The 22,537-nt window shown below is 44.9% G+C and overlaps 1 protein-coding gene across 1 annotated transcript in view; it reads left to right on the top strand.

Annotated features, from left to right (window-relative positions):
* The first annotated feature begins 299 nt into the window (after positions 1-299).
* Positions 300-22,537, top strand: part of MTMR11 (myotubularin related protein 11) — a 28,009-nt gene continuing 5,771 nt past the window's right edge. Inside the window, exons 1-12 of the mRNA XM_072114986.1 lie at positions 300-657; positions 9,578-9,638; positions 11,150-11,286; positions 13,870-13,942; positions 15,993-16,135; positions 17,461-17,536; positions 17,619-17,760; positions 19,568-19,655; positions 19,746-19,834; positions 20,445-20,569; positions 21,920-21,992; positions 22,351-22,421. Coding sequence (XP_071971087.1) covers positions 601-657; positions 9,578-9,638; positions 11,150-11,286; positions 13,870-13,942; positions 15,993-16,135; positions 17,461-17,536; positions 17,619-17,760; positions 19,568-19,655; positions 19,746-19,834; positions 20,445-20,569; positions 21,920-21,992; positions 22,351-22,421 — 1,135 coding nt within the window. The 5' untranslated portion in view covers positions 300-600. The remainder of the gene's footprint in view (positions 658-9,577; positions 9,639-11,149; positions 11,287-13,869; positions 13,943-15,992; positions 16,136-17,460; positions 17,537-17,618; positions 17,761-19,567; positions 19,656-19,745; positions 19,835-20,444; positions 20,570-21,919; positions 21,993-22,350; positions 22,422-22,537) is intronic.

Raw genomic sequence — 22,537 nt, 5'->3', positions numbered from 1 at the left:
GCATTCATTACAGATGAGTGATATAGTTCTGTACAAGTCAGGATTTATGACTGTATTATCTTTTATTATCTTAACACAACATTGTAGCGCAAACCCTTTGTACATTACATACATAACTATACATTATATGGCTATATGATGTGACTGCTGTGACCTGGGAGCCCCTGCACAGTCTATAGAGAACCTCTAGTGCACTGCAGCAGTTAAGGGGTTACAAAGGTTCACACCACCAGACACAGCTCAGTGTTGCACCCCTGTCCCTTTAAGAGGCAGAGTATACATGTGGCTCCAGTGTCAGTTTCACTATGGAGATCAGACACCACAGCAGCAGCAGCAGGAGGAGGATAGTCTGAGGCTGCAGGGGGAATCCCTGCCATCTACCACCACCCTGCCAGTCACAGCAGCAGTGCCCTCTCCTCCACCACTGCCTACATGGGCAGGGGGCTCCTCTATCCACCCCCAGCCCCAACCTATTCTGCAAGACCCAGCTCCAGAACAAAGTCCTCTTTATACTGTCACCATGGGAGCAGCACACAGGAGCTGACTCTGCCTGTCTACTCTGTGCTGTACGTGTAGCTGCCCCTGTGTACCTACTGCACCATGCTGCCCAGACCCAAGAACACCTTCACCCTGAAGCAGGACCCCAGAGAGACTGTGGTAAGTGCACCCTGTGGGAGTCCTGAGCGCAGAATGTTTGTTTACCACAAGTAGAAACATTGTAACAAACTCCTAAACATTGTATCTCCGCACTGAGGCTCCATAGGGAGCAATGGGGACTAGATCAGAGGTTCAGTTAGTTACTTGGACCCCTGGATTTTTACTAGTTACCCTCCAAGGGTCTGGTGTTTATACTGGCACTGCTTATTGTGTGGTCACATGCCCTGGCATTAGAATACAATGCCCCACTGTGTTGGCTGCAGAAGACTGATTCCCTCTGTTTGAGAAATGCTGTATGGGAAATAAGTGGTTAATACTTGTGTATGATCGGGATTCCCTTTGTGATGAGTAATAATGGCACTACATCCAGGGAGATATTTATGGCTGCCTGGGCGGATGGTGGACTGGGTTGTCCACAAACATATTGATTGCCACAATGGTGTAAATGTATGTGTGGGTGTGGGGGGCGGAGGGGGGGGGGGGGTCTTAGAAGCAATGGATAAGGTGCCATACACACATGACCACTGTACCGAGCTGTACAGGTAGAGTAGTGGGGTGTCAGAAGCTATGGATAAGGTGCAGTACACATGACCCCCTATGCCAGGCCTGACTGGTGGAGGCTCAGAATCTCTGGATATGATGTCTCATACATGACCCCTATACCTGGCTGTACAGAGGGAGTGATGGGGGGTCAGAAGTCTTGGATAAGGTGCTACATGCACATGACCCCTATACCAGGCAGTACAGATTGCGAGATGGAGGGGTCAGAAGCTCTGGATAAGGTGCTATATGCCCATTACCCCTATACCAGGCTGTTCAGACGGAGTGGTGGGGGGTCAGAAGCCCTGGCTTAGGTGCTATACGCACATGACCCCTATACCAGGCTGTACAGATGGAGTGATGAAGTTGTCAGAAGTTCTGTATAAGGTTCTATACACACATGACCCCTATGCCAGGCTGTACAGATGGAGTGATGGAGGGGTCAGAAGTCCTGGATAAGGTGCTATATGCACATGACCCCTATACCAAGCTGTACAGATGGAGTGATGGAGGGGTCAGAATTCCTGGATAAGGTGCTATATGCACATGACCCCTATACCAGGCTGTACAGATGGAGTGATGGTGAGGTCAGAAGCTCTGGATAAGGTGTTATACACACATGACCACTATGCCAGGCTGTACAGATGGAGTGATGGAGGGGTCAGAAGCTCTGGATAAGGTGTTATACACACATGACCACTATGCCAGGCTGTACAGATGGAGTGATGGAGGGGTCAGAAGTCCTGGATAAGGTGTTATACACACATGACCACTATGCCAGGCTGTACAGATGGAGTGATGGTGAGGTCAGAAGCTCTGGATAAGGTGTTATACACACATGACCACTATGCCAGGCTGTACAGATGGAGTGATGGAGGGGTCAGAAGCTCTGGATAAGGTGTTATACACACATGACCACTATGCCAGGCTGTACAGATGGAGTGATGGAGGGGTCAGAAGCTCTGGATAAGGTGTTATACACACATGCCACCTATGCCAGGCTGTACAGATGGAGTGATGGAGGGGTCAGAAGTCCTGGATAAGGTGCTATACACACATGCCACCTATGCCAGGCTGTACAGATGGAGTGATGGAGGGGTCAGAAGTCCTGGATAAGGTGCTATACACACATGCCACCTATGCCAGGCTGTACAGATGGAGTGATGGAGGGGTCAGAAGTCCTGGATAAGGTGCTATACACACATGACCCCTATACCAGGCTGTACAGATGGAGTGATGGTGAGGTCAGAAGCTCTGGATAAGGTGTTATACACACATGACCACTATGCCAGGCTGTACAGATGGAGTGATGGAGGGGTCAGAAGCTCTGGATAAGGTGTTATACACACATGACCACTATGCCAGGCTGTACAGATGGAGTGATGGTGAGGTCAGAAGCTCTGGATATGGTGTTATACACACATGACCACTATGCCAGGCTGTACAGATGGAGTGATGGAGGGGTCAGAAGCTCTGGATAAGGTGTTATACACACATGACCACTATGCCAGGCTGTACAGATGGAGTGATGGAGGGGTCAGAAGTCCTGGATAAGGTGTTATACACACATGACCACTATGCCAGGCTGTACAGATGGAGTGATGGTGAGGTCAGAAGCTCTGGATAAGGTGTTATACACACATGACCACTATGCCAGGCTGTACAGATGGAGTGATGGAGGGGTCAGAAGCTCTGGATAAGGTGTTATACACACATGACCACTATGCCAGGCTGTACAGATGGAGTGATGGAGGGGTCAGAAGCTCTGGATAAGGTGTTATACACACATGACCACTATGCCAGGCTGTACAGATGGCGAGGTGGAGGGGTCAGAAGCTCTGGATAAGGTGTTATACACACATGACCACTATGCCAGGCAGTACAGATGGAGTGATGGAGAGGTCAGAAGCTCTGGATAAGGTGCTATACACACATGACCCCTATACCAGGCTGTACAGATGGAGTGATGGTGAGGTCAGAAGCTCTGGATAAGGTGCTATACACACATGATCCCTGTACCCGACTGTACAGATGGATGGTGGATTGTCAGACGCGGTTATCAGGAAATTATAGTTTTGGTTTTAATCCCTCATTAAGAATTGGTTAGTTGTAGAAGTCTTCAGGAGCAGGAGTCCCCTGTGTAATCCCCTAGGGGGGGACGTCTGATGTGATTAACCCTGCCAGCGCTGGAGGTTGCGGTTGTTATGGAAAAAACAGAACTGTGTTCAGTTAAAATATGACAGGCATTTATGGGGTTAAGTGGGAAAGGCCGCAGGACACAGACTGTGAGATTATGACATGAAGAGCAAATTTGGTTGTATTGAGCCCGCGGGCAGATGTCATGAGGGGTGTAGGACGGTTGTGAGTCATTGCAGGAGCTGATACAGGTCTGCTGGTGGCCATGGTCAGCATGTCTCATAGCCCTGAGCTGGTGTGAATGGCTATACCTGAGGGCCATAGGTCACAGAGGCACTTACCTACCTGTACCCACCTGCAATGTGTAGTATCACTGCTTTATCTATCACCTATGCCCAATAGTACATTGTATAACTGTAAATGATGCCATACAGGTGTGTACAGCTATGGTAGTAGGTAAGTAGGTCCCATATGCAGTATATAATGGACTGTCATACCCTGCATACATCACTCATACAGTCTCCATACTGTAAGTGCATGAACTAGTTCTCTATAGTTGACTACGTCATAGTTGGAGGCTGTAAGTGTCCACAGTTCTATAGAGGGTTTACAGAGCCCAATAGTATCTTCATATTACAAGGTTCTGTATAATAGACCAAAATAGCAATGACATGCAGTGTCCAAAAAATACAACAATGGTCTGTCTCATACAACAGGGGCTTCTATTGCCCATCGGAAAATCTATCTCCATCCTCTGACCCTTAAACACTGCCCAATCTTCAATATGTATCATGCTATAAATGGACTGATGTATTGCTGTCCCTGGACTGGGTATTGGACCACCAATGATCAGCTATTGACCCATTAAGGACTCAATAAGGGATAAGCACAAGTTGGGAGTTACGATGGGTCACTGAGTCTCGGCATAGGTGTTTGTCTGCCCTTGACATGGAGGATGAATGTCCTTGGCCATACAAGTGTATGTGCCTATAGGTTTGCAGTCACTCATATGGTCTGGATAAGATATGGTATCATATACCCCATATTAACATCACGGCTCACTCCAGGCAGGTAAGGATGGGGCTGGGGTGGTCTTACATGGACTGTATGAAGTATGGCGGCTGTCATGGTGATGTGAAATGGTTACGAGAGATTATTAGTCTGGAGGAAGTACCTGCTGATGGGGAAGATGAGGTAACCGGAGTATAGCGGACAGGATCCTGCTTGTCCTAATGACTGAGCCTGTAATTGTCTATTCTGAGAACATGAGCATGGGGCATATAAAACCCTGCTAGACGCTGGCATGATGCACAGTATTACTTCACAATTGTCACTACAATCCATTTTGAAACTTTTTGATACTACAATTCTTTAGTTCAGGGTTTGAGAAATTCCCCCTAGTGCAGTGGTGGCGAACCTATGGCACGGGTGCCAGAGGCGGCACTCAGAGCCCTTTCTGTAGGCACCCGTGCCATCGCCCCAGCACACCAGACAGGACTCAAAGAATCTTCCTGCAGTTCCAAGCAACTTAAAAGATGCTGCTTTCAGTCATATTTTGATAGTTACTTCGCTACTTGGGACTGTAGGAAGAGGAAGAATGAGTAGACAGGGCCGAATTATCTTTGGAGGACCTCCTGCTGTCCTCACAATTTTTTCTGTACAGAGGGACACTGGAAAGAAGCTGAAATGATGAAAATTTTCCATCTTTCTACCGTGTTGCTGTCCTCAGGAGGACAATATGATTAAAAGTTGTTGACCAGGGAGCAATAAGTTACTGCTTTAATGTTTGGTTGGCACCTCACGATAAATAAGGGGGTTTTGGGTTGAAGTTTGGGCACTCGGCCGCTAAAAGGATCGCCATCACTGCCCTAGTGTTTTAGCTTCTATTTAGGTCCCCTGCCAAAATTATGAGTCGACCCTGTGAGATCATAAAAAAAATAAGAAGAACATCCGACCCAATGGACATCGGCCGCTCAGGAAAGGTACAAGGCACAAAGATCCGGCAGGGGACACAGGAGGGTGTGCTAGTCCCTTAAATCCCACAGAACCTAGAAGGCGGGGATGCGTGCCCCAGAGCGCAGGGACCGGCACCGGAGCAAGTGAAGGTGAGTGAGGCGGTGGCCGTGCTCCGGCCGGACAGAGAGGCACACGACCTGGGACATGGGTCGCAGGAGCACCCATGACAATGGCTCTATTTATATAATGTATGGAAACCTCTGCTTTCAGCTGTATATAACCAAAAGTATCCAGTGCGGCAAATCCATCAACTTGTCGTTCACCAAGTGGTGTAAATTAACTCTTGAAGACAAGGTGCGTTATTGTTGTTGTAGAGACAGGAGCGGGTGTGTGGATGTAACCCATCCGGTGTAAGGTGGGGGGGGGGGATCATGTGACATTAGTAGATTGTAAGTAATGGGCTTGGTCTTATAGACAGGTAATGGGGTGTACAAAGGTCACCTTAACTATAAACTCACAGGAATGCACCTAACAAATACCTATTTACAGGCTGACAGTATCTCTGACATGATCTCAGGCCCATAAATATCCCTGACCTTATAGACTATGGGCACCTTTGACAAAGACAGTGAGTTATAAATATTCAGGCTATGTATATTTTCAGACCCTTGATGCTTATCTCTCTTTAACATATAGACAGTCTATGGGGTCGCCCAGTGGGATCTGATCTCTCTTTACATACAGAACAGGTCACATCTCTCTGTGAAAACTCGGCTCCTCCTAAAAACACTTAGATCTGCCATGTACAATCCCCTCTTCCCTCTTCCTGGTAGTAAGTAGGGAACGGGTGTTTATTGGTAATCTCCCTGGTAGTAAGTAGGGAACGGGTGTTTATTGGTAATCTCCCTGGTAGTAAGTAGGGAACGGGTGTTTATTGGTAATCTCCCTGGTAGTAAGTAGGGAACGGGTGTTTATTGGTAATCTCCCTGGTAGTAAGTAGGGAACGGGTGTTTATTGGTTATCTCCCTGCTAGTATGTAGGGAACGGGTGTTTATTGGTAATCTCCCTGGTAGTAAGTAGGGAACGGGTGTTTATTGGTTATCTTCCTGGTAGTAAGTAGGGAACGGGTGTTTATTGGTTATCTTCCTGGTAGTAAGTAGGGAACGGGTGTTTATTGGTTATCTTCCTGGTTGTCTAGAGTGGTGAAGGGAATTTTGGTAATTTACTGGTAATCTATGGTAGTAAAGGGGTCATTGATAATATCCCTGGTAGTAAGTAGGGAAGGGATAATTAGATACCAGGGGTATTACCAATACAGTAGTGAAGGGAATTTTGGTAATATCCTCATACCCCTGGTAGTCTATGGTAGTGATGTAATCATTGGTAACATCCCTGGTAGAAGCAAGGGAAGTGATGGTCATTGATAATATACCTGGTAGTCTAGGGTAGTAAAGGGATCACCGATAATATCCCTGGAAACAAGTAGGGAAGGGATGACTACTGGTAATACCCCTCTAGCCTAGAGTAGTGATGTGATCATTGTTAACATCCCTGGTAGGAGGTAGAGAAGGAATGATTATTGGTAATACCCCTGGTAGTCTAGGGTAGTGATGTGATCATTGGTAACAACCCTGGTAGTAGGTAGAGAGGTGATGGTTATTGATAGCATCACTGATAGTCTAAGATAGTGAAGGGAATATTGGCAATATCCCTGGTATTCTAGGGTAGTAAAGGGAATATTGGTAGAATCCCTGGTAGTCTAGGGTAGTGAAGTGATACCCTACTAGTAGTAGGTGAGGAAGGGATGGTTATTAGTAGCATCACTGATAGTCTACGATAGTGAAAGGGAATATTGGTAATATTTTTTGTGGTACTTAAGGGGTTATAGTTGATATCTCTTATTATCAAGGGATATGACGGGGGAGAAGACGTGTATCCTCCAAGATCCAGTGTAGAGCAGGGGTTATAGGTAACATCCCTGGTGGTCAAGGGCAAGGATGCATCTTTTTTGAAAGAAGATTCTGGATGACAACACAGAGATCCTCGGACCGCAGATAGGAAATAAGTACTGAGTGTCAGTCCCGCTCCAGGGACTGAATTACTCTATTGTCTTCCATTTCAATCAACTTTATTTATAAACACCACAAGTAGCCCTTTATATAGCATAAAGGAGCCTGGTACTTGGAGAAGGAGCAGGTGTTAGGAGAAGCCTCAGGACTGGAACCTCTGGCTCGGTTTCCGACATTTTTATTTTTACATTTCGTTTCTGTGATCCCACAATGGGAGTTTTCACATTCCAGCAGAACCTGGAAACAGCTTATACAGAACAGAAAACACGTCTCGCTTCCAGAATATAAAGACTTTTGTGAGTCATACGGAGCAGAACTGGAAAGAACTTGTACACACAGTGTGCAGCCCATGTTCAGCAGAGGAGGCGCTGCCAGTGTGACGACTAGAGGACTATACCAGAAGGATGAGCCGATTATAAACTGCTGATTTCATCCTAAGGAAAATTACTATAGATTGTTATAGAGCAGGAGCAGCTGAGCAGATTGTACATAGTGTCCTATCTGCAGGCAGCATGTTATAGAGCAGGAGGAGCTGAGCAGATTGTATATAGTGTCCTATCTGCAGGCAGCATGTTATAGAGCAGGAGCAGCTGAGCAGATTGTACATAGTGTCCTATCTGCAGGCAGCATGTTATAGAGCAGGAGGAGCTGAGCACATTGTACATAGTGTCATATCTGCAGATATGGTATAGAGCAGGAGGAGCTGAGCAGATTGTAAATAGTGTCCTATCTGCGGGCAGCATTTTATAGAACTGAAAGAGCTAAACAGAATGTATATAGTGTCCTATCTGCAGGCAGCATGTTATAGAGCAAAAGGAACTGAGCACATTGTACATAGTGTCCTATCTGCAGGCAGCATGTTATAAAGCAGAAGAAGCTGAGCAGATTGTACACAGTGTCCTATCTGCAGGCAGAACGTTATATAGCAGGAGGAGCTCAGCAGATTGTACATAGTGTCCTATCTGCTGCCAACATGTTATGGAGCAGGGGGAGCTGAGTAGATTGTACACAGTTCCTATCTGCAGGCAGCATGTTATAGAGTAGGAGGAGCTGAGCGGATTGTACATAGTGTCCTATCTGCAGGCAGCATGTTATAGAGCAGGAGGAGCTGAGCAGATTGTACATAGTGTAGTGTCTGCAGGCTGCATGGTATAGAGCAGGAGGAGCAGAGCAGATTGAACATAGTGTCCTATCTGTAGGTAGCATGTTATAAAGCAGGAGAAGCTGAGCGGATTGTACATAGTGTCCTATCTGCAGGCAGCATGTTATAGAGCAGGAGGAGCTGAGCACATTGTACATAGTGTCATATCTGCAGATATGGTATAGAGCAGGAGGAGCTGAGCACATTGTACATAGTGTCATATCTGCAGATATGGTATAGAGCAGGAGGAGCTGAGCAGATTGTACATAGTATCCTATCTGCGGGCAGCATTTTATAGAACTGAAAGAGCTAAACAGAATGTATATAGTGTCCTATCTGCAGGCAGCATGTTATAGAGCAAAAGGAACTGAGCACATTGTACATAGTGTCCTATCTGCAGGCAGCATGTTATAAAGCAGAAGAAGCTGAGCAGATTGTACACAGTGTCCTATCTGCAGGCAGAACGTTATATAGCAGGAGGAGCTCAGCAGATTGTACATAGTGTCCTATCTGCTGCCAACATGTTATGGAGCAGGGGGAGCTGAGTAGATTGTACACAGTTCCTATCTGCAGGCAGCATGTTATAGAGCAGGAGGAGCTGAGCGGATTGTACATAGTGTCCTATCTGCAGGCAGCATGTTATAGAGCAGGAGGAGCTGAGCAGATTGTACATAGTGTAGTGTCTGCAGGCTGCATGGTATAGAGCAGGAGGAGCAGAGCAGATTGAACATAGTGTCCTATCTGTAGGTAGCATGTTATAAAGCAGGAGAAGCTGAGCGGATTGTACATAGTGTCCTATCTGCAGGCAGCATGTTATAGAGCAGGAGGAGCAGAGCAGATTGTACATAGTGTCCTATCTGTAGGTAGCATGTTATAAAGCAGGAGAAGCTGAGCGGATTGTACATAGTGTCCTATCTGCAGGTAGCATGTTATAGAGCAGGAGGAGATTCCCAAAAGTAAGTGTGTAGGAGGACTTTGATTGCCCTGATGAAACTATCACTTGTAGACAGATGTGTACACTGTGCTAGGTTTATGTAGTTGGTGACCACATCTGATATGTTGTGTTTTTACCCTGCAGGTGAGAAACACAAAGTCTCCAAAAATAAACCACCGCAGCTCCGGCCTGAGATGCCTGCCAGGTGAGGGAGTGTGAGCGACCGCGTCCTGCAGAACATGTGTCTTCACTAAAACTTTCTCTCCCAATTCTGTGTTTTGTTGTCACAGATCTGGTTTTATAACTAAGGCCTCCCCGGGGGGCGTCTGTCTTTGTAGTCTTCTGTCTGACATTGTGTCATACAGGGGGTTTCTTCTCCTATGTAAATATTCATAATGGAATTTTTAAAAAAATAACTTTCTGTTCAGTTTCTCCATATTTCAAGATCTCTGCTTGCTGATTGTGAAATCTCAGATTGGCTGTATTATTACTGTGTATAGGGAGAAATCTGTCAATCAGCACAGGGCTCATAATGCCAATTTATTGAAAGTGACAGCAAGTTTAGAGCTTTAATCTTCATTGTGTTATATTTACTAGATACTTAAAGGGGCCTCTTCTTGAATTTAAAGGAAATTCACCATCAAAATCCATCATGATAAACCAGAGACACTTACTTGTCTGGTAGGGCACCATGGTGGCTCAGTGGTTAACATTGCAGCCTTGAAGCGCTGGGGTCGTAGGTTCAAGTCCCATCCAAGTCAACATCTGCAAAGAGTTTGTATGTTCTCTCTGTGTTTGTGTGGGTTTCCTCTGGGTTCTCTGGTTTCCTCCCACACTCCAAAACATACTGGTAGGTGATTAGATTGTGAGCCCATGGGGACAGGGACTGATATAACAAGCTCTGTGTAGTGCTGCGGAATCTGTGTGTGCTATATAAATAAAGTAATTATTATTATATTCTTACAATTGTTATCCATGGCCTCCTTCCTTCTATAATCAACTGTTATAATTATGCTAATGAATGAAAAGTGCTTTGGGGGGCATTACCAGAGCCCCTCTTTGCTGTGCGGGAGCACTTCCTCCCTCCCATTGTGTGTAATGACATTAGTCAGGGGATGGGGGAAGTTGCGAGGGAGCAGGGGGGCAAGTGTAACAGCATGTGAAACTACAGCACTGAGGGGCTCTGGTAACACCCCCCAGAGATCTTCAGGCTTATTAGCATAATTTCAAAAGTTGATCTTAGAAGTAAAGGATAATAAATATAAGAAGATTAACGCGGTCACGGTGCCTGGATCGATCAGTAAGTGTTCCTGGTTTATCATGATGGATTTTGAAGAAATTTGCAATGTTGTCAAAGTTGTGGGGAGACATTGACGGATATGTCATTACCCTTGTGCCCCCTGCCTGTGCCTAGACCTGACTAGGTTCTTCCAATGACTCCACTTGGTGATGAATAGATGTGCGGCTCATTTGTTCTGTATTTTATCCTCATCTTTATAAATTGAAGTGCAAAAATGACAGCGGAAATATCTTCATCTAATATTGTAACCTAAAGTCTTTACACAAAGGAGACGGCAAACCACAACAGGAAAGCAAGTGATAACCCTGCCACGTGCAGCCGGTTTGTGGTGCCCCTTATCTGCCCTGGGGGTCTTGTAGGAGCAGGCTGGTTACTTTCTGACCCCTGAGTAAGAGACTTGTATTTCTTCCTCGCAGGAGAACACGTACACGAGGAATCCTTGAGGGTGCGCAAACGTCTACATTTCAAAGATGGCTACCACGACGTCTTTGGCACCTTATATTGTACCAGTTACCGGATCGCCTTCAGACCCGATTGTTTCAGTTCCGCCCAGGTAACAACATTGGGAGACAATGGGGCTCATTTACTAAGGGTCCGCGTAGCGCATTTTGTCAGGCCTCCCGACGATTTCCTTTTTGCGCTGAGTTGCCCCGGGATTTTGGCGCAAGCAATCGGATTTTGGCGCATTGGCAACAGAAATGGGGATGGGGGCGGGCCAACGGACAACCGGAGGGATACGGACAACGCGCAAAACTTAACATTTAGAATTGTGTCGCAAGACACACACTTACATACACCAGGAAGAAGCAGGTAAACTCTGGCGGACCTCGGCGCAGAAGCGACGGATGGAGGAACTCGGGTGCACGACCTTAGTGAATCGCGGCAGACTTGAATCCTCGTCAGACAACGCACCGCGGGATCGCGACAGGACTGGGTAAGTAAATCTGCCCCAATGGGTCACATTTATCAAAACTGGTGCAGTGTATGAAGATTGCCTAACGAATGTGCAGGGTGCGGCAGATTATTGAATACTGGTGTCCCCTACAATGTTCGGGAAGTCTGCACCATTCAACATAGAGCATGTGAGACCATTCTGTCGAGTCACTGTAATAAATGTGGCGCACGGTCTGACTAAGCAGTAACCGCCCCTTTAGGTGGGTGCACATTTTTTCGGACACAGAGCAGCCGCGACACAAAACTGGCGCAGACACTTTATAATAAATGTGCAAGATCCAAAGACCTTCTATTCAGTGCAAAGTCCGACAAAAAGTAGATATGGCCCATTGTATTTCACATATAGGGGCAGATTTACTTACCCGGCCCATTCGCGATCCAGCGGCGCGTTCTCTGAACAGGATTCGGGTCCGGACGGGATTTATGAAGGTAGTTCCTCCGCCGTCCACCAGGTGGCGCTGCTGCGCTGAAAATCATCTGAACGCGCCGGAATACACCGAGCTGGACCAGGTGAAGGTGAGCGCTTCCCAAGCGACACATTTTCGTTTTTTAAATGCGGCGGGTTTTCGTTCGGCCACGCCCCCCGATTTCCGTCGCGTGCATGCCGGTGCCGATGCGCCACAATCCGATCGCGTGCACCAAAATCCCGGGGCAATTCAGGTACAATCGGCGCAAATCGGAAATATTCGGGTAACGCGTCGGGAAAATGCGAATCGGGCCCTTAGTAAATGACCCCCATAGTATCGGTCCAGGTGCTGTTTTTAGAGCATGTAATAGGCAATGAACGCTTATACATAAGTATTTTTATTGTTCTTCTTCCTAAATTCAAAATTGAGAAACTTTTTCAAAATTGCTCGATATAAAGAACTGCCTCCCATTTTTCTGTTGTAGAGTCTGTATAACTCCTTCATATAGCTGGTTGTCCTGCTACTTTCACAAATAGCATGGGGCCTCATTAGAAGCCATGGACAGATATACATTGAATTATTTTTATTGTTGGCTTCCTAAATGCCAAATTAAGCAACTTTTAATAGTTTTATTATTTTCTTAAAGGAAATCTACCAACAACATCCATCATGATAAACCAGGGACACTTACTCATAGATCCAGGCACCGTGACTATAGTAATATTCTTGGGGGAGATGCAGCAGAATAGCGGCCACCCTACGCCACGTCATGCCAGAGACTACATGGCATGGAAGTGGGGTATTCACAATTTAACTTGCAAATTCTTGCACACTGCACAAGAATTTGCAATTATTTCACTTCTTCTACGTTGGAAAACTGTGAGTGATAAATCTCCCCCTAATGTTTGTTATTTATGGCCTCCTTCCTTCTTAAATCATGTTTCGGGAGCTCTGAGGACATTACCAGAATCCTCTGTGCGGTATCTTCACAAGCTGTTACACTGTTTCCCTCTCCTCCCTCAGCACTCCCCTCCTCCCTCTGCCTGATGCAATTGCATACAGTAGGAGGGAGGAAGTAGTCTGGAAAGCTACAGCACGGAGGGGCTTTGGTAACAGCCTCAGAGCCCTTCTGGCTCATTAGCATAATTTTAGAAGTTGATTTTAGAAGTAAGGAGGCCATGAATAACACATATAAGAAGATTACCACAGTCACGGTGCCTGGATCTATGAGTAAGTGCCCCTGGTTCATCATGCTTGATACTGATGGTAAATTTCCTACAAACTTCCTACTGTTTTTCTGCCGTAGAATCTGAATAACTCCATTCACATAGCTGGTTGTCCTGCTGCTTCTAATCCTAAAAACTTACAGACAAGGTTTTTCTGTAAACATCTCAGTGTAAATTCACATTGCATGTAGAATTGGTTGTAAAGATTTCACTCTTATTTCCCTTTTTTTCTTGAATATTTTTTTTAGTACTTCCTTTCTAATATTTGAATAACTTGGGCAACAAATTGAAGGGGTTTTCCAGACTCTTATTATTAATGATCCATCCACAATAATAGGTGATCGGGTGGAGGTGGGGGGGCACTACTCGCTTACTTCCAACAAAAGCGGCGCCTGCAGTGAGTCTGGATGGCCACTACACTATAGACGGAGTTGTATCAGAGCTCATCTCTCTGTGGGGCTGCGCTTTAATATTATAGCACCTCTAAATGTTATCTTAGCTTGTCGTAACGCCTGTAAGGGTTAATCCATTGTGTTTGCTCTGTGACAGGATTCCTCCGAGGAGGTGATATTTGACAGTGACAATGACATTGCCCTACCCTGCGCTGACAGGATTCTGGCAGGTGAGAGCGGTCACATTACTCCTCCATCCACTAAATCATTCCTCTTCCTCACTGCCCGGTGGATCCATTGTCAAGATTTACACATTAGGAGAGGCTTCTGCATTGAGAAATAAAAGGCGGTTTTCCTTAAAGGGGTGTTCCAGGCTTTTGAAATACTAATGACCCTTTTGACGGTTACGACCCCACTGATCAACTACTAGTGACCTTTCCTATAAATAAGTCATTTGTTTGGTTTATTGGGCGCTGTCACTGCTCCACACATGTTTGCGTTAGTAAATTTTTAGCTTTCCAATAAAATAAGAATTCTTATGTATCTATTCCTAGAATTCTATATTGTTTCCGTCACTCTGTTATCCTGGAAATGTACTATTTGGCAATGAAGTTTTTGTTATTGGACATCGTCCAATCAGCGCTGTCAGTATAACAAAGTGCAGGGACGACCCCCCCTTGACAATGGGATTGTTGTCAATTTTACTCATAAAATTCTAAACAGATGTCGAAGAAAAGAAGTTCTAGAATTGTTACTAGAATTTACAGAAATTGACCTATCGGGCACATAGTCCTGGATATGGAAGAGGAAGGTTACAAAGAGGTTATGGTGGTGTAGTAATCACTTTTGTTCACTCAGAGATTTCGTAACACAGATATGTGTATGCTCAGATATTTTTGGTAACACTATAAGGCATATCCCTTGTTTATCAGTGGCAGTGAGGTAGGGGGTTGGGTCCGATGTGCCTGTATATAATAGATCTATGACATATTATAGGCCAGTGATGGCGAACCTTTTGGAGACCGAGTGCCCAAACTACAACCAAAATCCACTTATTTACCGTGAAGAGCCAACTTCCACATCTTTCAATCGTATCGGCTGCCTGAGACCACCAATAGAGTTAAAAGAAGGAGGGAAAATTCAGTCTCTCGTTGTAGCTTTTCTCAAGGGTCACTCTGTAGAGAAAGAATGGTGGGTTCAGCAGGATGAGCTTCAAAGATAATGCAGTTCTCTAAACACCTTCTCACTTTTCCCGCAGTTCCAAACAGCCAATGAAGTGTGGCTTAAGTTGCCTGGGAATGCAGGAAGATGTGGTCCTATTTAGTGAACTCTGTCCTGGGACGATTGTCTGAGTGCCCACAGAAATGGCTCTGAGTGCCACCTTTGGCACCCGTGCCATAGGTTAGCCACCACTGTTATAGGCCATTTCTATAGATAACAAAAGCAATAGTCATTAATAGTAGCAAATTCTAGAGATGTCCATACCCCTTTGAGTGTAAACATATGCCTTCCGGGGCCACAGTAGGCCCCTAACCTGGCATAAGGGTGAGTTCTAAAGATGAGACACAACCAAGGATGAGGATGAGGTCTAAAGATGACACCCAACCAAGAATGAGCATGGGGTCTGAAGATAAGACCCAACAAAAGATGAGGATGGGGGTCTAAAGATGAGACCCAACCAAAGATGAGGTCTTAAGATGAGACCCAACAAAGGATGAGGATTAGGTCTAAAGATGAGCCCCAACTAAAAATGAGGATGAGGTCTAAAGATGACACCCAACCAAAGATGAGGAGGTGGTGGTCTCAAGATGAGACCCAACCAAGGATGAGGATGAGGTCTAAAGATGACACCCAATCAAGAATGAGCATGGGGTCTGAAGATAAGAACCAACAAAGGATGAGGATGGGGTCTAAACATGAGACCCATCCAAAGATGAGGTCTTAAGATGAGACCCAACAAAGGATGAGGAGGTGGTCTCAAGATGAGACCCAACCAAGGATGAGGATGAGATCTAAATAATAGACCCAACCGATGATGAGGAGGTGGTCTCAAGATGAGACCCAACCAAAGATGAGAAAGTAGTCTCAAGATGAGACCCAACCAAGGATGAGGATGAGATCTAAATATGAGACCCAACCAAGGATGAGGAGGTGGTCTCAAGATGAGACCCAACCAAGGATGAGGATGAGATCTAAAGATGAGGACCAACCAATGATGAGGATGAGGTCTAAAGATGAGACTCAACCATTCACTTATTTCTTCCAACTTTTTCCTCCTAGTGGCCAATCAGAGTAAAATAAAGATTGTTACACCCTCATTGAGCCTAAAGTTTGTCCCAGAAGAGTTACTGATCTACTGCAGAGGGTTCCGGCTGATGCACTTTCATTTCAGTGACAACGGACTGAAGACAGAAGCTTTTAGTGTAAGTGGAAGCTATAAATGCTTGACTACCCTTGTAGACTGCTGCCGGTGCTGACAAAAAGCAGAACCATTGTCTGACTGTTCTGTTCTGCTTTCAGATATGAATTGTTTTAGGGAAATAAATAGGCTGTCTGTAATGTGCTGACTTTCTACCTTTTACTTCTCGTCTGATTAGAGAATAGTCTTACCCACAGCTGTGAAACGATGGTGTCACAAATGGATTAAACATTTTAGTACTTGGACTTATATCTCTTCTTCATTTGTTCGCTTCTCAGATGAAGAGCTCTAGGCACATTGAGTGGTGCAACACACTAGACAAGGTCTCCACACTACTCTAGGACCAGCTAAGTTAGCGGTGGATCTTCATCCAAGACCACCAACCTAAACAATATTGTGAATCTTAGCAGGACTGAAGGTCTTCACTTTCTTCCCATGGGTGGTTTAGTACGATGGACATCATATTGACCTTGTTTTGATAGATATTAGCTGAAACTTACAAAATAGATGTGGACCAATTGTGCCACCTGTGGTTTGGGTTAGGACCATTTCCAAATCCTCAAATAACCGGTATACACTCTTTAACTCCTTTACAGAGATTTGGACTTTGTAGAAATAAGGTCACCAGACAGTGAACTCCCATAATAGTGTTAGAGTTCAGATAAATTCAAAGGTCATGGTGTCGGGTAGAACAGATTAATGGTCAGAGCAAAGTTAAAGTAGTCATGAGAAATGAGCAAGTCAGATATGAAACACAGGGATATATCCAGAGATCACTAAGATGGATAACAGTCAGCTGATTGGTGTGTGAGAAGATCCAGGAAGATCGTAGGAACTAGCTGGGCTAAAAACCTGGATGCTCAGGTACCTTACTATAGGTCACAATGCCATTGATGACCACGGGCAGGATGCTATTGTCTAGGGACAAAAGCACCTCCATCCCATTGAAACCTCTCAAACTGGTGTGTGTGCACCCCATCGGGGGAGGCAAGAGAGGGACGCAAGTGCCTTGAAAGAGATATTTGAGCCACAAGCCGGTTGCATTGAGTAATTCAGTGGCCAAGATAAACCCAGGAGAGGAACAGGAGGAGTTACATTAACTTTGCATTTGTTGACTTCCTGTGGAGTCTTTCGAACAATTGTGAAACATATAGTAGCCAATCAGAAGAAGCAGAGAGTGACAGCCTGAACCTATGATGAGACAGGAGGTGTGTCTCAGACCACCTCAGATACTCTGCAAACAATACAGCTATACAATCCAACTCTACGATGGAGCTGAAAAAAAAGCAGATTCGATAACTAAAATTTCCATTTTCTTGTTTTTGTTAGATGACAAATACGATGGCTAAGAACCAGCAGCTCATCAGCTCTGTGGTGCAGCAGGAGGCCATGCTAAGAAGTCTTGGTAAGTAATGACGTAAGGTATCTTCAATTGTTGGACACTATTCACACTGTACATATCTGATGTGGTGCACCGATTTTCTCAGATAAAACGGAGATCGCAACCCCCATGGACTATCCTACACATATGTTCGAATCGGCTATGGACTGGGAGAATGAAATTGAAAGGCTGGGGGCGACGTCCTGGAGAGTGACCCCCCTCAATGAGCGCTGTGACACATGTACCAGGTAATGTGATGAGAACTTATCACAAAGCGCAATATCTACTGGTACTCGAAAAGGAGAACAAAATTTACCTCATTAGTACAGTACTGCCATACCATGACAGTAGTTCCCATTGAAAATCTATAAAAATCTAATTACCAAGTTTTTTTTTATTACCCAGAATCCTTTATTGTATCAGGATGAGTTACCTCACTGTCATCTGACTGAATTTGGGAATATTTGTGATCAGAGTTGGTTCACACTAGGACATCACGTCATCGGAGATGGCATCTGCTTAGGATTTTCCAGCAGTAGTTATTTATCCGGCCTCCTAAATGTACATAACAGAAGTGCAACCCATAATTATGAAACCAGAAAGAAGCTGTGGGTTTGTAGATAGCGGATCCTGTCTAAATCCACACTGAAGTTTTAAGAATTTCATATTTTTCCACACAAAGGAGCAATCCGTCTCCAAGCTGAACACCCCATTCATGTCTGACAGACTGGTAACTATGCAGGGATGGCCTAACAACCAGTCTGTCTCAGATAACGCAGGCCTTCAGATTTACGAGGGATTCCACTATGTGATTTCATCTTCATAAGTCTTTGCCCATTATATTCTAATTATTATATACTTTTATAGTTGTACATTTATAGCACCTGTTTCTGGTTTATATTTTCACCGTCAAATTTTCGGTGAAACTATGGAAAGGAGGGTTTGACAACACCTATGAATTTGGCCAAAAACAATGGGATCAGTTGTCCTTCTCATGTGTTCATGGCCTTATGAGTCTCCGTCCATGATGAATATTGAAGGAAACATACGCTGGACATATTGGGGCTCATTTACCAAGGGTCCGAACGCCGCACTTTTGTCGGGTTTCCCGAATATCTCCATTTTGCGCTGAACTGCACCGGGATTTTGGCACATGCGATCAGATTGTGGCGCATCGGCTTTCACGCGACAGAAATGGGGGGGGGGGGGGCGCCGTCGGACAACCTGACGGATTCAGAAAAAACATGGAGTTTAAAAAACCTACATGCACCAGGAAGAAGATGGAGAACTCCGGCGGACCTCGGCACAGCAGCGACACCTGCTGGATATCGGGCGCACGATCTTAGTGAATCCCAGCAGACCCGAATCCTCGTCCGACAACACGCTGCGGGATTGCGAATGGACCGGGTAAGTAAATGTGCCCCATTGCATTTCAATGGGGCACATTTACTTACCTGTCCCGTCACGATCCCCGCTGTGCGTTGTCCGACAAGGATTCGGGTCTGCTGGCATTCACTAAGATTATGCGTCCAATTTCCTGCATGTGTCGCTTCTCTGCTGAGGTCCGCCGGAGTTCACCTTCTTCTTCTTCATGGTGCATGTGAGTGCTGATCTTGCGACACAATTTAGTTTTTAATTCCGCAGTTTGGTCAAATCATTGGGGTTGTCCGATGTCCACACCCCCGGATTTGTGTCGCATGCAAGCCGGTGCGCCACAATCCGACCAGGGGCTTTCAGCGCAAAACGGTAAAAAGGCGGGAAACCCGACGAAAGTGCGATGTTTGGACTCTTAGTAAATGTGCCCCATTGTGTTCAGACCCTCGTTCCTAGGCCTCAGCTAGAAGAGTCGGTCAGTGGTGAATTCCACTATTCTCTTTGAGAACACATGCACACTCATCCATGCCAAGTTTACATGTGTATGTAGCAGTCATGAGGAAGAAGATACCGTACACAGCTGCAGGCCATCTTACACCCCTACAACGATATTGAATACCAGTAACGGGCAGTCATCTTCAGATTAGATTTTTTATATTCTTTTCCTTTGCTTATTTCCAGTCTTTCCAAATATTTTGTGGTACCGTGCAAGCTGCTCGACAATGACTTGAAAAACACATTTGCACACTTCCAGCAGAGGCGCATCCCCGTAAGTATCATACAGACCACGTGCAAGGGGACAAGTTATATGTGATATTGTGCAGTGATATGATGCTCTCCTCTTGTGCCCGTCTCTTAGAGGTGGTCGTGGCATCACCCAGGTGGGGGCGATCTGCTGAGATCGGCTGGATTTCAGACCAACACAGATCCTGATAAAGAGGACTTAAGGTAATGGGACAGACTTGCCCTGACAACATGTCTTGGTTTCTTGTCCATAACGTCTCCCAAACTAATAATAGTGGGGTTTGCCCCTCCTCCAATGCACTTGAAGCCTAATAGGCATACACATGAATTGATGAATATCTGTGCATGGCATTATGGGTTTGTGATATGAGTGCATTTAGCACCTGACAGACTCCCTTTAACAGCTTACATTCTAAGGAAGATAGCGGGCCTAAAAACCTCACACTTAGGTCGTTACGGTCTTTGTACGGTCGTGAAGCTTTGCTAATTACTTCATAACTTACACTAGAGAGTGAATCATCTCATACTTTTACTGAATGCCGCTCCTGTAAGGTAATCCGCCCTGGCACACTGTCTTTCTCCGGTTACGTGCCATGACCCCCCCCCCTGTCCTGAGATTTCTTTGAAAATACGCTTGTCCCTTGTATTCGGTTACACCTCATTGTCTCTCTTTTCTCTGTGTCATACTATACATGAAGCTATAACACTGCTGGTTGTCAGTCTGGATGCGCCAGGGCTTTTTGTAACCGAACTCGTCGCTTTGTACAAGAGTTAATCTGGTGACTGGTTACTAATTATTGATTACATTTTCCAGGTCGATAAGATCCCTGTTATTTGGAAACCATTCACAGAGTGTGATTATTGACACGACTGAGGACCTGCCTTCTGTAGCCGACATCCAGGCCTCCTTCCTCAAGCTACGAGCCTTGTGTTGCAGTGGTAAGGACATATAATGGGGTAAACATTTTTGGTCAATACGTTCTACTGCAGATTGGGTTGAGTGTTGAGTACCAGCTCCCTTGGCACCCTATGGTTTGACAACTTTAATTTTGGGTATTCTAGGAAGTATTTGCCACCTGCTTCATAATGAACCCTTTATAGAGGCCTTCCACAAGCGTCCAACTGGGGTTCCTTATTCCCACTAGATAACATAAGCTTTAGGGTCCAACCTCCGTCAACCCAAATTGGTTGGTCTTCTACTGCAGCTCTGGATCTGGTAGTACTGGCTGTTGAGCCATTCTAATTCTCTTAGATCGTGTTCAAGGGCCATGCTGGTCTTTGAAATATGGACAGTATTCAGGAATAAATTTCTGGACCCAATACTACCGGACCACTGTATAATCTTAGTATGAGATGGTTGTCCTTTGGCTTCTAACCTTGACTATAATTATGTCCATTGGAAGTTAGAAAAGTATGTCTGACATAAGGTCAAACATAAGACTGGGTGCTCATGGATAACTTTGAGACAGGAAACAGAACCCACAGTTATCGGCACAATGGAGAACTTCTATGGTACTTCCTTGAGAGCAAATATTACTCCAATTCAGTCCAATATTTACTGTGCTTGGTTGTGTATTACAGTAGCCAATACATCCATCCTTCACAATCGTAGACAGAGTAGAGAAGACAGAGATGCATTTCTTTACCTGTTCCTAACTCTAAGCAAAATCCCCTTCGAACAATAAGACAGTCCATCCTAAGATAATGGACACTTGAATAAGGTGACAGGAAAACAAGATCAGACCGAATCAATGTTTCTGTACTGAGCAATCGTGGCCATGTTATTGTGTTTTAATTGATTCAGAGGAAGTCTACACAGAAGAAGAGATAATAGATAAAGGAAGAGTTATCATTCCATAGGGATGAGCCTTCCTCCTGGACTCCATTAAGGAGCTGACAGACAAATGCCTTGATCTATAGGTTGTCTGTGAGTTAAACAGCAGGACATTAATAATAGAGGTGTTTCTGGAAATTACTAAAGCAGAACTCTGGCTACATGGGAACCAAATTAATTGTTCCCATCACTATTACAAATGGTTCCATAAATATTCTCAATGTAGAGTGGGAATTTTAATGTTAATCCTTCAGAGGGGAGCTATCCTGACTTCTCAGCATGCTCAGAAAATGTCATCCGGTGAATCATTACCTTAAAGATGAAAATAATTCTTGATACCTACCAGAGAAAGCTAAACGGGGCAAAACGCTGGAACAATTTTATAAAAATATGGGTGTACACCTTTGTAGACACCAAAATCAATGACAAATCTCAGTGTTTGGTTCTTCTCCTAGACACCTCCACTCCAGTTTCCAATGAGAAATGGCTGTCGAATCTAGAAGGAAGTCACTGGCTTGACCACGTCAGGTAATTAAGTGTGGCATCGGTATAAGATTGGGGCATATCATTCACACATATGTACATGGTGGTTGTGGAGAATCTTACATGATATTAATCATGAGGGTGATTGTCATGTGAACATTTGATTAACCCTGGGATGGATTCAGAACCCCCCAAAATAAGACAAATATACAAAACTTCTCTGCTGCTGAAATGACCTCTACACAGGTCACAGAGCATGCCCACAACACTCTCTGTATACAGCACGGAGTCATCTCCTGTCTATATATAAAGTTCCTTAAACACAGGACCTACACTGATCTGTAAGAATACAGGTGTCTGTGTATCATGAATATATATACATGTTCCCTCATCTCTTTTGCAGGTCATGCCTGAAGAAAGCTAGTGAAGTCTCCATGTTGTTGAGCGAGGGGAATAGATCTATTGTTCTTCAAGGTAAAGTTCACCCCCTAATAACCAGAAACAAGTCCGCATAATTAAAAGTTATAAAAACATAATTTGTTTCGCAAAAACGTATGAAATTGTGCACTTATCCTGCAAAAAACAAGCCT

Source organism: Engystomops pustulosus, chromosome 7 (genome assembly GCF_040894005.1).
Source record: "Engystomops pustulosus chromosome 7, aEngPut4.maternal, whole genome shotgun sequence".
In the NCBI taxonomy this organism is placed as follows: Eukaryota; Metazoa; Chordata; class Amphibia; order Anura; family Leptodactylidae; genus Engystomops; species Engystomops pustulosus.
The sequence above is the reverse complement of the archived record's forward strand: the minus strand, read 5'-3'. Positions and strand labels throughout refer to the sequence as shown.